The 14,029-nt window shown below is 42.9% G+C and overlaps 1 protein-coding gene across 4 annotated transcripts in view; it reads left to right on the forward strand.

The window, feature by feature from the left end:
• The first annotated feature begins 317 nt into the window (after positions 1–317).
• Positions 318–14,029, forward strand: part of LOC119648492 — a 93,179-nt gene continuing 79,467 nt past the window's right edge. For all 4 annotated transcript variants that reach the window (XM_038050258.1, XM_038050270.1, XM_038050264.1 and 1 more), the window contains exon 1: positions 318–1,582. In XM_038050258.1, coding sequence (XP_037906186.1) covers positions 1,436–1,582 — 147 coding nt within the window. In that variant the 5' untranslated portion in view covers positions 318–1,435. The remainder of the gene's footprint in view (positions 1,583–14,029) is intronic.

The raw sequence follows: 14,029 nt of genomic DNA on the forward strand, positions 1-14,029 counted from the left end.
AGGCAACGCGTGATTTTCAATGTGGAGGTAACGGCGAAAAGATTCCAAAACGGAAGAAAGTCGTCGACCCGTTCCAGCCCGCCCCTGGAAAATATCTCGGAAGTAAGGGAGGTCGTGGCACTAGACCGTATCCTCTAATAAGAACAGGTGATTCCAATAATAAAAGATTCTCCCATCCATTCATGTTTCACGATGTACACACACACCCAGTGGGATCCTAATAGGAACTCAGCGAAAATTGTCGCTCAAAGTGCCGATCCGCTTGTTACGGTAGTTCGTTGGCTGGCCAGTGTATAGTTTTTCATTGATGTGACGACTGCCGCCATCTGCATTCGATTGTCTGCTCGTCGGTGTCGTGAATGTCGTCGTCAATCAGTGGAAAAAGAACTTTGCGATAAAAGACAGTAAAGGCGCAGCCGAGAATCGAAATTACGAACAAATTGCTTGTTATGATAAAAACGCGAACGTGTTCCCAAATCTCTGAAATTGCGACGACCGCGCTCAGTACCATTATCAGTCGCCGTGTAGCTGTCGCGAAACGAAATCGAAGAAACCTCGAAAACATTCCGTGGAAAGCTGCAGTCCGGCTGCACGTACGTTTTCCCGAGTTGCGAATTGGATTTTCGCACAGTCCAATTGGTAGCCGCCGTCGCCAGCCTTGCGAGGGCCCGAAAGTACGCAGTTCTCGCCCTGCCATTGATTACGATTTCCCAATGACTTGTCGCCGTCAACGACGTCGTGAGTGAGTGAATTAGTGGCCTCGTTCGAAGGAGTTGATTGCGTGCGTGCGTGCCCCCAAAATGTCGTCTCCGAGAAAGATCCTTGGCATGCTTGACGTGGTGCGAAAATAACGCGCGGTGGACGCAGAACGGCTATCGGAAATCCAAGTGGCTGCCGCAGAACCAGCCCGAGATAAGCGACCAGCAAGCCCCGTGCGGATTAGCCTCCGGTTGAAGAGCCCCGGAAGCGTCTCAGTTCCAGTTGTGCTCCGCGAAAAGAAAGAATCTCGCAAGGAACCTTGTGTGTGTGCCCCAATCGCGCGGCGTTTCTTGTGTATCTGCTTGGTCTGGGCCGCCCTTCCAGCTCGGGTCCGGTTCCATCAGCAGCAGCGTGTGTGCAAGGTCCCTTGAATCCGCTTCGCGAAGCAAAATAAGAAACCGCCAGCCGGAGCCGCGGACCTGTTTTGGTTATTGCTTCCTCCGTGCGCCTCGGCGCGCCGAGCGAGTTCCGAAGGTCGCGGACCGAGCCGCGTGTGCTGAGTGCAAGCATCCCCACCTGCCTTGAAAGTGCGTCAGAAAGGTCGTTCCCATCTGCCCGCTCGCATCTTGTTTGGCTGTGCGCCCGCGACCGTTCGCAAACCTCAGACGGCGGAGGTGCATCGCCGCGCCAGCCCCGTGTCGTCCGAGTGCTCCGGAGTCCTTGAAACGTCAACGAAATGGCTGATAGCTTTAAGATCCCCTCAAGTAATAAAATTCCAGTGGATAAGCTCTACCGTGTCGGATACTACGAGCTCGAGAAAACGATCGGCAAAGGAAACTTCGCTGTGGTGAAGCTTGCATCGAACATTGTGACCAAATCGAAGGTAAGCAACGACCTCCTCGCCCCGAGGGCCCAAATTCCAGGACCCGTAGCATTCCCCCTGTCGCGAAAAAACTAGCGCGAACGTGGCCATCGGCCTGGACAGTGCAAGGCGCTGGGCTCCGCGCGTCTGACAGACGGTGTGAATGGAAGGGAATCACTGACGTCTGGCGGCAGTGCAACAGCGAATGTACGCAAGCACGCGGGGAGCGTGCGTGCGTAATTACATTAGTGTGTAGGTGGGACGACTGCCATGGGCAAGTGTCAAATGTCAGTTTCTCCCGTCCGAGGCTTCAACTCTCCGCGGGCATAGACTTTGGGCGAAACAAACGCAAATTCAAAGCCACTCTCAACGGGACCTTCTACCCAAACAAATTCGCGGTTCCCACATGCTCCCCGTGCAATTCACGTTGGAGCCGACCGCCAGCCTACGCGGGGTGTGATTGACAGGGCCGACCGTGCGGGCATCGACTGTAGATTGTTGTCAGGCATTCTTACGCTGCTCGCATTGCCTCAGAAGTCAATAATGAGATAATTGGAGCCTCGTGATGGATAAACTTCTCGCTAAGCGCAGAACTGGTTTTCGGCCTCGCGGTCTCGAACACATGTACGGAATTTATGATTAAATCTCTGCTTATGCTCCACAGTTTGGGTTCAAAGCATTCTTGGTGATTTTCCACTTTTCGAGAATCCAAGAATGGCCCTGGTTGTGCAGTTAAACGGCTGGAAATTCGAACTGTGAAGAGTCAATTCGGCGGGAATCAACCTGGAGCTATTCTGAAACGTTGTTGACTCGTGGCCTCGTAGGCCGAGCAAAGTCCAAACAAAATGTCCAAATTGAGTGATAGAGTGAGGCGTTTTCAAGTTACCATCGTGTTTCGACTTTGTGTTATCTTAAATTAATGCAAAGAAAGATAATTCCGGGCGCGCTAGCTAATGGTTTCTAATCATCAGGGCTGCAAATTGTTTTTAACTCTCCGTAATTACGATGAGACGCACCTTGAATTTTCTGCACTGAAGCAATTACAGAGAGAATCAAAGGAATTAACAAACTCCAGAGCATTCGAATTTTGTAAATACTATCCAGTGGCTACCCCTCTAATAGACGCTAAACTCTGCCTCTCCCGCACGGGAGTTGATCCAAAAGTAATAGTAAATAGATGTTTGGAGAGCCCATAAAAGTGCACAAAAAATATGTGTGTTTACCCACATCCCTTACTACTTACATACAAATGGGTGAACATTTGAATGTTAGCATTCTGAGAGGAGACCCGGAAACCTAGAAAATTAAAATAATACATCATCATCAGCGGGGCAACAACCAGTATCCAGTCTAGGCCTGCCTCAGTTCACGAGGTTCACCAATTCGGTACCCCTAAAATTTGTCTGGCGCCCTGGCTATCGCTCCATCTAAGGCAGGACTGCCACATTTTCCTTTTTCTACCATAGATATTGCTCTTAAAGATTTTTCATACTGGATCATCCTAACTTATACGAATTAAGTGACCTGCCCACCACAGGCTTTTCTGCTTCTCCTTCAGCCTCTCCCGTTCAGAAGCGGAGTCTTGTCAAAGGCTTGATTTGAATGCAGGCACAAGACTTTCAAAACACCGTCCAGCCTATCAAGCCACCGTTGCTTCGGTCGACCTTTTGGTCGTCTCCTATCGACTTCGTTGTTCAGATCAATATTGGCAAGTGATTTCTCATTAGCGCGAATTACCACATCATCGAAGACGCCTCTCGCAATTTTTCTATGATGAGTGCAACCCCATATCGATCGTGAATATCCTCACTTTGGATGTGATCATAACGTGTTATGCCACTGGGGCAACGTAACATCTTCATCTCCATTACCACAAGACGCCGCTCATTGTCTTTTATAATCGGCTAACACTCGGAGCTGGATTTTATCCACAAACAGGCGGTGGTGATATCGCCCATAAATTTCGTCTTATATAGACTACGTAATCGTCCATTCTCGTGTAGAGGGCCAAAAATTTTCGAAAGATTCTTCTCACGAAAACAGAAGTTCGCAATTTTTCTTGCTAAGAATCCAAGTTTGCGAGAAATACATGAAAATGGCATGATCATTGTCTTGTACAGTAAGAGCTTTGACCCTATGGTGAAACGTTTCGAGTGGAACACTTTTTATAAGCTGAAATGGGCTAGGGAAATAATATATGCCATCTGGAAAACATCAGCTTGGTAGAAAATTGAGAGGACTGTTTCTCCTTATATCCCGGTTACACGTTTGCCTTGGATGTAACGATGTAGTTGTCAATTAGCAGCGGAATAGGAACAGTTCTCAGTTATAGAGGTTTAAATCAACTTTAATCTTAATCTTTAGATTTACGAATACATCAGCTGTCAAGCAAATCTGTTTGAGTGAAAAAAACGTCAAATCCAGACGTGAAAAACCTATACGAATTCGAACTATAAAAATTATCTATACTGGTTAATTTTAAAAATGTATGGAAATTATGAAATTAAAGGAATAAATGGTAACATAAATCTTGTAGATAAAAGCTATCCATTACTGAGTTTGTGGGCTGATTCAAGGCTAAAGCAGCTTTTTGCATAACCTCTGCTCTTACAAAGAGTCACTGTCACTGCAAAATATCTGCAGTTTGCAGGTGATGTAAGTATTCGTGTATCTAATAATATCCAAAAGCACTTTGTCATCAGAACTACAAAGCAAAAATTATCGGAGCAATATTGGCAAAAAACTAGTCATGATTAATGATTATTTTGAGTTAATTGATATGTGTAGTTAATCGTCCAAATTAATCAAATCATTGATTCCGAATAACGATTCACTCATATTAACAACCTACAACCACAGATCTCTTTGGAGTTACCAAAGAATTGTTTACTTAATGCCCGTTGCCTGACTGAAGGACTCTTCCTCGTCTCCGCAATTACAACAATCCGATCTTGAGGGTATGCTGTACGCGTCTAGTCCAAAAGATTTCGTGGTCGGGTTTCGGTCGGGATTTTCCTTCGCTTAGTACAGGTGGTAAATGTTCGCCATCTAGAGTCACATTCCATTCTTCACAGTGACCAGCAGGATGCAGTCTACCCGTGCCGCGTAGCTTGTTCAGATCGTCTTTACGCAGCCCCACTAGCCTGAAGGATGTCACCACTGAGTGCAAGGCTAAGTGGTGATTTGAGATTCTCTCAATTGCATTCGGGTCAAGTCTATGACTGAGAAAAGTGGCGAAAGTTGAAGAACGCCATTTCACCCAAGTTGTCCTGACGCATAAGCCAATTTCATTAACTAAGAAAAGTTATTCGAGATACTTAAGTCGCTTAATTCTGGTCAGGGCACTGTCACTTTCAATAATAATGTCTGCTTCATTGGGATCGTCGTCAGGTCGTGCTGCTTGAACGGATCATTCCATTTTTGGCAAGTTACTCAACACCGAAAAAAAACACGGAATCGCTTTAACACAGCTGCCACATTTCGAACTTTACTCTTTGGAACGAACCCAGCCCATGAACCCCTCTAGAACTAGGTATTCTCTGAGACGAGTCTGTGTGTCACACACACGTTCAAACACCTTCTCTAAATCCAGGAATACAATGGTACTGTCTCCCGTCACACACACGTTCAAACACCTTCTCTAAATCCAGGAATACAATGGTACTGTCTCCCGATGAGTAACCACGCGTTTCACATCGGTAGTTCTAGTGTTGGACCAATCCATCTTAGCTCATGGAATGGTATAATAAACAAATGAGATGGGATAACAACCAAATCAGACAGTAATTTAAGCATTCTGTTGCACTGTCTCCCTGTCTTTTTCATATTGAAACGATTGTTCTTTCTTGGCAATCAGATGGAATTCTACCCTCTTCAGTAACGTGATTAAAGAGTAAACTCAGCCAGAGTATTATCAGCACATCGGTTTCCAGAGTGCGGATCCAATGTCTTTTAGTTCTGTCACTTTCTTTGGTTTCATTCTTGTTCAACTTCTGTTGCGGCTGACAAGTGCAAGTCCTCCAAATATCGGGACTAGTTGCCGAATTGGTGGATGAGCAAATTCTTTTATTGAAATCTATTGGGATTCGGCGGTTGGTAAGTAAAGCACCGATCTTATCCTTAACAAAACACAACGTCATGATAAAGGCGTTTCTTTTCACGAATCTTCATTTGGACGTTGTCATTCTAGAGGCAAGTATTTCAGATGATAAACCGCTTACCAGATTTGGTGTCTTTAAGGTTTGCTTAGGCTCCTGTGGGGACCGCATTTGTGCACGGTTCGATCTTATGTTTCCTCTCTGCTCGCAATGGTCGTTAGTCGCAAGAGTGATATCACTTCAGCCAGTACGCTCTTCGCGTTGTTTCAACGGTCGCTTGATTCGCAGCACAGCAATCAACGGCTGATTTTGATAACATCGAGCTAAGCTTACTCAATTTACGAGCTTACAATCTGTGGCTCAGGAAACCTCAGTTACCATATCTTCTCTCCTAATCTACACCTTTTTCGCCTTAGTGCCACATGTCCATGTTTTCACTTTGTACAATGGTCTCACTTAACGTCGAAAAATTGATCAAAGACCTCCTCTTGACAAGGGGAGATGTCGAACGCTAATGCAGACCTTCGGCAACCAGATGCAAGCAACAGATCTCCTGGATATTTTATAGCTAATCTTAGCGCTGCATGAGCAGAAAATATCACAGGAGAGCTGGTATTTGTATGTTACGTTATGGCATCCAAGAACCACTCGAGAAGAGAGAGAACATGTAATCGGCTGTAGACAGCTTGTCCTCAACATTGTTCCACACCTCCGGTAACAGCTGGCAGTGTTAACTGCAAGTGACTCCTTCCTCTTCTTTGATCGAGGGCCACTGTTTTCTAACTGGGGGTAAACAGCTCGTCCATTTATGATGCTACCATCACCTGCTAACGTCGTTTTTAGATTACTTGGTCCCTACATTGTCCCACAAACTTGCTAAGGAGACAGATGCACCCTAGCGACTGCAGTTGTCAGGGTAAAGTTCTTAAATGAAACTAAAGGTAGATACTGTTTCTAAAACAGTTGCACGGCATATGGTGGCATTTTAATACCATGATCCAAGAATACAATCGAAGATCGTCCATCGGCGGTTATGGCAGCCCACACCATCATCATCGGTGCAGCTTGCCACTTTTGGCCCGATATAGCAATTCTGTGGCCTGTTCTACTCTAACCGATGCACAAATTTGAGTGTACTATCATGGATGCTTTGGAGCTTATAACAGTCTGTTGTTAGTTGCAACTTAGTTGCCTTAACCTGTATATTCAAAGCACTGAAATGAAAGCGGCTGATAGATTGAATCCTCTAGATTTATATTTATGTTTGGTAGGAGATATAATATCAGTTTCAAGCGCGGGGAAATTGTTTACGTTTAATACGTTTCTGGAGCAAAAGGCCTACCTACAAGGGTTGGCCTTTTTTGTTGGGCCCATCGAGGACGAGGAGCAATCTCGAAAATCATTCTGGAAGGCTGCCTTTGTACGAACACTAGATCTAGATTTAAGGCGGGGGAACTACCCTAGGTATTCGGTCAATGTGACATCACGGTAATGAAATCTTAGCAAACGAAGGTTGAATTTCTCCTGTTCCGGGATTGTTAGCATTAGCAGATACTATCTGCAAAAACTGGGAACAGGTTTCGCATAAGGACAAGTGGTAGAGATGAAATGCCTGCTGCAAAATGATATGCAAAAGTTTCGTGGACATATCTTCATATATTCATCCTAATATATCCACACCCTTCAAAATAACAACAGTGAATGGATTGGCTCTGTTCCCAATTTGTGGTTCCTTCCGGCCGATGCTTTAGTGCCTTAGTACTCATATGAGCCGCCTTTTGTTCAGTCGATCGAGTTTTAGCTTCCTTTGCTAGGAACCAATTGGAGGATCAGCTCGTAGGTTAACATTATTATACCCGCTACCCCAAGGGATCCACAGTTGCCTGACGACTATTCTTCAATTTCGACAATTATGACAGGAACCTATTATCAGGAGCTACAGGAATCGACGATTGTGGCCCGTTATTGGTTTTCTTTCATTCCACCACGTGAAGAATCCAACTAATTTATAATGGATCGATCCAATGCGCCGTCACTTTGAAGGCATCATATCCATAGTAATAATAATCGTTGGCTCAACAATCCATATTGGATCAGGACCTTGAAGTGTGTTAGAGCACTCCATTCAAGACTGTAACGGTACACTACAGGATTACAGAACCTTGTAGGAGGTAATGTGGTCAGCATTGCGCTCGCCCAGGATTAGCACCCTGATTTGGCTCAGGTACTCATTCACAGCTGAGTCGACTGGTATCCCAACCGCGACCTTCCGTACGACAGCCGTGCGCCTTAACCATTCAGCTATCTGGAGACATATCCATAGGTACGCCCAGATCATGCCCCCTTTCCGATTTTTTTTTTCTTAAATTTTTCTGTCCCCTCGTGAAGTATTACCTCTGTGGATTTGCCTTTCTGGTTGGTATGCTGCCTGCAGTAAACAGGCGATTTCTGAAGATACTTCGTTATTCCCAACCCCCTTTGGTAGAAAGGACGACCCAGCAGTTCCACTGCATCTGTTATTAGAACAGGAATGATCTCATTTGGGCGCGCAGATTTGTATCCCTGAAACGAGTTCTGCGCCCATTTACCTCGGTTGAATGAAAATTGGTGGAGTACAATGGCGACTATTATTTGAGAGTCGTAATTTTTTCCCTCCCAAAAATTAACTATTTAAACCAAACTGGCAACAAGGGACAGTTTCAGAATATCGCGGTGCAACTGTATTATGGAATATGCACACACATTACTTTTTATTTCACACATCAAGTCACACCCTTCTGAGCTATTAGTAAGTCTTCCCACGATACGATATTTCATTAGGTGCTCTATTAATCATATTCTCTAATGAAATATCATCTATTTGCAATTTTCCCCACCTCGAAATAATGGATTACTCTACATGTGATAGCAATCGTTATCAGAGTGATTATCATCTACTCAGAATCCAAATGTACGCACACTTTCAGGCTTATGAGTTATGAATTGACTGATACATATGCATGCATATGATCATGCAAGTTCAACTGAAAGCTTCTCAAAACCATAATTGTTACTATGAATCTGATAGTGGAGATATTCACAATGTACTCCCCAGTCTCCATTATAGCAAGAGTGGAGTAATTAGCGTGAATTTCAATGGGACAAGAGCGACAACAATGGCCACCGAACAAGATTCACTGCGGCCAAGTTGAGGCGCAAGTTTTTCGTGTGTTGATTTGCCTCGTTCAATTCGCCCATGCAGTGTATGTGTAGCATCAATGATAAGGCAACGTAGGAGAAAAACCGGTCAAGCTACGCACACAACATTGCACAACATGCCCGGCCACCAATTCAAATTAATTAACGAAAATGAAATTGAATACGTAAAATAGTCAAAAACTTGTTCTGAAGGTAATATTTAATGATTGAAGGTACTTTCTTGTAGCATATGATTCTGGAAAAATGCTTGCTGAAGTTGAATCTGGAAACCACGAAACAGCAGTAATATGATAATATGCTGAGGGTTTTCCAGTGATACACGAGCGGACCCTGCTACCGAATGGGACAAAGGCAAGAGAAGGTATTAAAGGAAGTTGATCTTCTGGGTGTCCTGTGATCTATGTGAGCGCCATATCCGCACTCTGGACTATTCTATTCTTGGTAAGTTCGCCTAGTATAGTTCCCCCAATCGTTTCTTTTTCTCTCTTAGTGTGATGGCCATGATCCCCTTCTCGATTCCATTAAAGAGTTCTCGCCTGTATTCTTGCGTTCCTGCTCTTCTCCTGGGAAGCAAATCCACTGCGTCATTGCCTTTTAATCCTCTCAAATTAGTAAGGCTTTCTTCCCATAGTACCTTAGAGATCAACTGCTTGGACCCCAGTGGCTTGTTCGCCCCTGGCACGTTATCCATTTTGTGAAGGTGGGAAGTCTATCGTCTGGACTGATATCCATCCTCTATACGCTCTATTCCTGGTGCCTTCATCATATAAAATTCTTATTGACCATACTAAGTCTAAAATACTTCGAAAGAATCGCTGTTCGATCGATGGCCAATATTTTACTATTGTTTTTTTTTTTTATTTTAATTGCATCCTTGATTCCCTTGGTCCCTTGGTCCCTCCTACTCTTAAGAATGGAGCTTGCATCCCCTTGAGGTGTTAATGCCATCGGTTTTTAATTTGCTCAAAATCTGCCATTAAAACTCCCTGTTTCGTCTTTGCATAAAGTGGTTTTAGGTTGGTACAGGTTGTGAACTCCTTTCAAATTGTGCGTCTTAAAATTACACTTATTCTGCGGATGTGATTCATTTGCATTTTTCAAACTAATCATCAAATCATCCGTTTCTTGTAACACAAGATTCATATCTCAAGCGCTCACTTTAACTGATCCCATTTGTCATCAATGTTTTCGATTCCTTGTATCTTGACCTACAAAGTCTACAAGGGCGAAATCTATGGTAGAAAAAGGAAATCGTGACAGATCCTGCCTCAGATGGAGCGATGGTATAGACCAGGACGCCAGACAGCTTTTGTTATGAAGTACAGTACTATATTTAAAAAACACCCTAAGGCATATTTTAACATTTAACTAAAGATTAGCAGAGTAGTATTATCTTATTTTAAAATTTAATAGTAGAGTACCTATGTGCTCAGATCCTTGAGGACTGATCATGTTTCCATTCCGTTTCTTTGCAAATGCATACTTCGGCTAGTTACTTCTAGCTAAGGTCATCCACTCGCTGAGATAGTAAATTTCATTGCATGGCATAAATCCCAGTAGGATAGTCGTCTTGTCTCAATGTGGGATCTATCTGCCAGTTTCGCCTTGTGATCAACATGTCCATGGGTATCTGATGCGTATGTCGCCAAATTCTTCATTTGTTTTTATCTCAGATCACCACAGCGAATGCGGATCTAGCGTCAAGCGACATCAAATTTGATGCCACCGCCGGCAGAAACAAGGCTACCTAGTTTGACAAATTTATGGACGACCTGGATATTCTGCTCGTTAATGCAATAAAAAAGAGTGCGATGGTCGGGAAGAGTGAGGAGCATGGTTTTGTTGGTATTTGTCTTCAGAATCCGTTCCGTTTTGGACTGCATATTTTTCCGAGATTCTACCTTATAAGTAATTGGCTACGTTAAATTTGACGTGCCGTTCGATAAAACCAATGAAGTTTTTCCCATCATATCAGAAAATAATTACATTCCACGATTTGCATTGCAGCAGTTTTCTGCTGACTTTTGTGAAGGAATTTACGATGATTTGACGGTTGTGAAAGTGTTAAAATTTGTGAAGAAACCTTTAGGAAAGTTCGTTCCTCAACTGTCTCGCCTTGGTCGCATCGCTAAGAAAATATGGCAAAATAACTACGAGGTCCCAGCTTCCTTCTAACAATATTGTGGACGATCAAATTTTAGCGTGGAATCTTGGTTTATTTAGTGTGTCGAACCTCCAAAGTTTCAGTGAATGGGAGTTAGTGTTCTCCAGAGCTGCCGCAGTAATCGTTTCTTGGACACTCAGCAATTTTAACAATAGCACAGTTAGAGAAGGGGCTTCTATACATTCGACACTATTCACATGGGATGCGACAGACTGCAACTGAAATCCCAAAGAAGGAAGCTGCCGTCGTCTGCAAACCCATTCAATAAGTTTCTAAAGCCCACCATTCACGTAGAGTTTTGTTTGTCAGTTATGGCTGGAACTTACCGAATATGTAACTGAGAAGCGGTGCCGTTTTGCCAACGGATGCAACGTTTCACTGTTCTAACTAACGCGGTGTTTGCCATGTAGCCAGTACCTCGTTCGCTCAGTTTTCTTTATTTAAGTTTGCTTGTTACTTCTTATACAAGCGGTGCGTCTCATCGGCTAAAATCTACTGAGATCATCCCGACATTTACGCATGTTGCCCGGGGTGTGAATATGTAGCTTGAACTTGACTTCGAGTTTTTATGATGCTTTGTACTTATGCCAACACTAGCACCGCATATAAAAGAACTTAGCTGATAACTCGTGATCTAAGTAATCGTCCGCTATGTTTCAGGAAGCCTATATTCGGTAGTAATCTCGTCCATGTGCTTCGAGTGTTACTTCCAGATATTTCAGTAAGAATGAATGACATGCTCGCCGATGTAGACTTGAATTATTCTCTGTTTCCGCCGCTTCTTCTCAATTACATATTCGACAAGTTCCTGCCGTAAGTCTTCAAGCCAATACGCTCGCATAAAACTTCGATCGCATCGTCGAGATGACGGGTTGCTATGATCATCATAGATTATGTTCCATAGAGGAACGAGAACAGATCCTATGAAGGAATTGTTGTTATATTGTTAATCATTGATCCTTCGTCCGACTCATAGAGTAGGTTGCACTGTCGAAAGCTATCAAAGATTATATTCAACGTACAGCTTGGCTTTTTCGCTACGATAAACGATAATATATTTCATCTTGCAGAATTGAATGCGTTGTTGATATCAAGATTCAAGAGTATGTAGTATTTCCGGCCTAGCTCATAAGCCCCATTAGTCATATCAACGGCTTACCGAGCTGTTATCATCTAGCCTATTGTATTCAAAAGACAAATAGATCTATAAAACGTTATCTAAATCAGTGTCTGGATTAGCACAAGCTTGGAAAAAAATCCTTTGAGCAGATTTTAAACGCCTACACGCCGTACTGTTTGCCAGTTTCACATGCCTCCCCATGAGTCCGAATTTGCCTCTTCACCATGTAACCATTTTTTACGATATTGTCTTCACCTTTTACCTTGTAGGTACTCCTTATATTCCATTGTTCCTGCGTAGTTGGAGTTGCTTTTACGAGAATATGCGCATGTCGGCTTTGAAAATTACACTCTCTCAGTTAAAATTTATTACTCTGCTGGTCACCTTACGCGCACTGTTCGCTGAAATGTTGTCCCGGATCCTTGAATAATGAATCATTTACCAAAGTACGGTCCACGATTGAGTATAGTTATCTGTTGTAAACGTAGAAGTCATCGATCTTAACCCTCACAAAAACTTCCTCGCTTGCTGCAAAGTTCGATTTCCGTGGGTATAAACTGCAGCCTTTTCATTTGCCATGCATCCGAAAATGATACATTCCAGGCATCTCTTTAGTGATATTTGTTCATGTAACCTGCCAACGATCCATGCTACGCGAACTTTACTTACAGAGAGTGCTTTTCTATCTAATGCCACAGACATAATGATGGTCGCTTCCTGGGTTTCACCATATGGTTTCCTTAGGCCCTTTACATCGGTATCCTGCTAGTCTTGTAGGTTCAATACATTTTTAAGAGGTATGCCAATTTCCTCCCTGGTGGTCATCTCATCAGAATTCTTACATTCTATCGCCACTAGTGTTGCACTTAGAGGGCCGAGGATTTCATTAATGCTCTTTTACGGATCGTCAGGTTCATTATATTCAAGGCTTTTTGTAAAAGAAAATCTTAACCTTAACGATACGCATTTATCTAAAGCGGCTACAACGATTGAAACGAAATTTGGCGAACGTATAGTAAGTGTGTAATTTCACGCATACAGTGGTATACATTTTCGTGGAGTTAATAGAGGCTCCCCATACATGTACCTGTGTGGAGTTATCAAATGACAGGCCTTAGTTTCGATATCGGCTGCAAAATGAGAAAGTGTGGAGTCAAAAAGTACAAACTTAAAGTGTGATAGATTTCACTTTCGGAAACTACCCAACCAAAGAAATTTATATTAATCCACCTGTCTGAAGTTTTCATCCTACTCCGATATCTGCTCAAAATACACCATATTCCTATATCTGCTAAAATTAAGTGGATAATAATATATTATCATTTTTTAGTTCATTGCAAAATCCCTCTTAAGTTGATGCTACCTAGCAGTATTATACATAAGTACGTGTAGTACTGGAAAGTGCAAATCCTGCTAAAGTTAATAATTTCGTGTGTCTTAGGTGGCATATATGTAGTATAAACTAGAGACTCACATATGGAGTACTTTCCCCCTATTCCTTTTTGATGTATTCTGTAAAGAAGTTTCGATTAACACTTTCCGAAGGCGGTGTTAGTTTCGACATTAATTGTGAAGGCGGGGTGGGGTGGGGGAGTGCGTATCTGTAAAGCGAGGTCATTCTGAGAAACTACCCAATCGAAAAGTCTATATCGTGTCCAGAGCTCGAAATACCTTCCATACTGATATGTGCTTAAATAAAGTTAATAATAGTATAATACTATATTTTTTAAAACTTTAGAAGAAGCCTCCCCATAAGTTCATTTGACAATCTTCAATTTTATAGTGCTGTGACATAAGGCCTGATACTACCCAATTTGGTAAACATTCTGCCATTATTGACCAAGTTATAGTAGCTCAAAACTGTTTTTTAAGGTTTTGTGTAAAACAAA

This window comes from Hermetia illucens, chromosome 1 (assembly GCF_905115235.1).
Source record: "Hermetia illucens chromosome 1, iHerIll2.2.curated.20191125, whole genome shotgun sequence".
In the NCBI taxonomy this organism is placed as follows: Eukaryota; Metazoa; Arthropoda; class Insecta; order Diptera; family Stratiomyidae; genus Hermetia; species Hermetia illucens.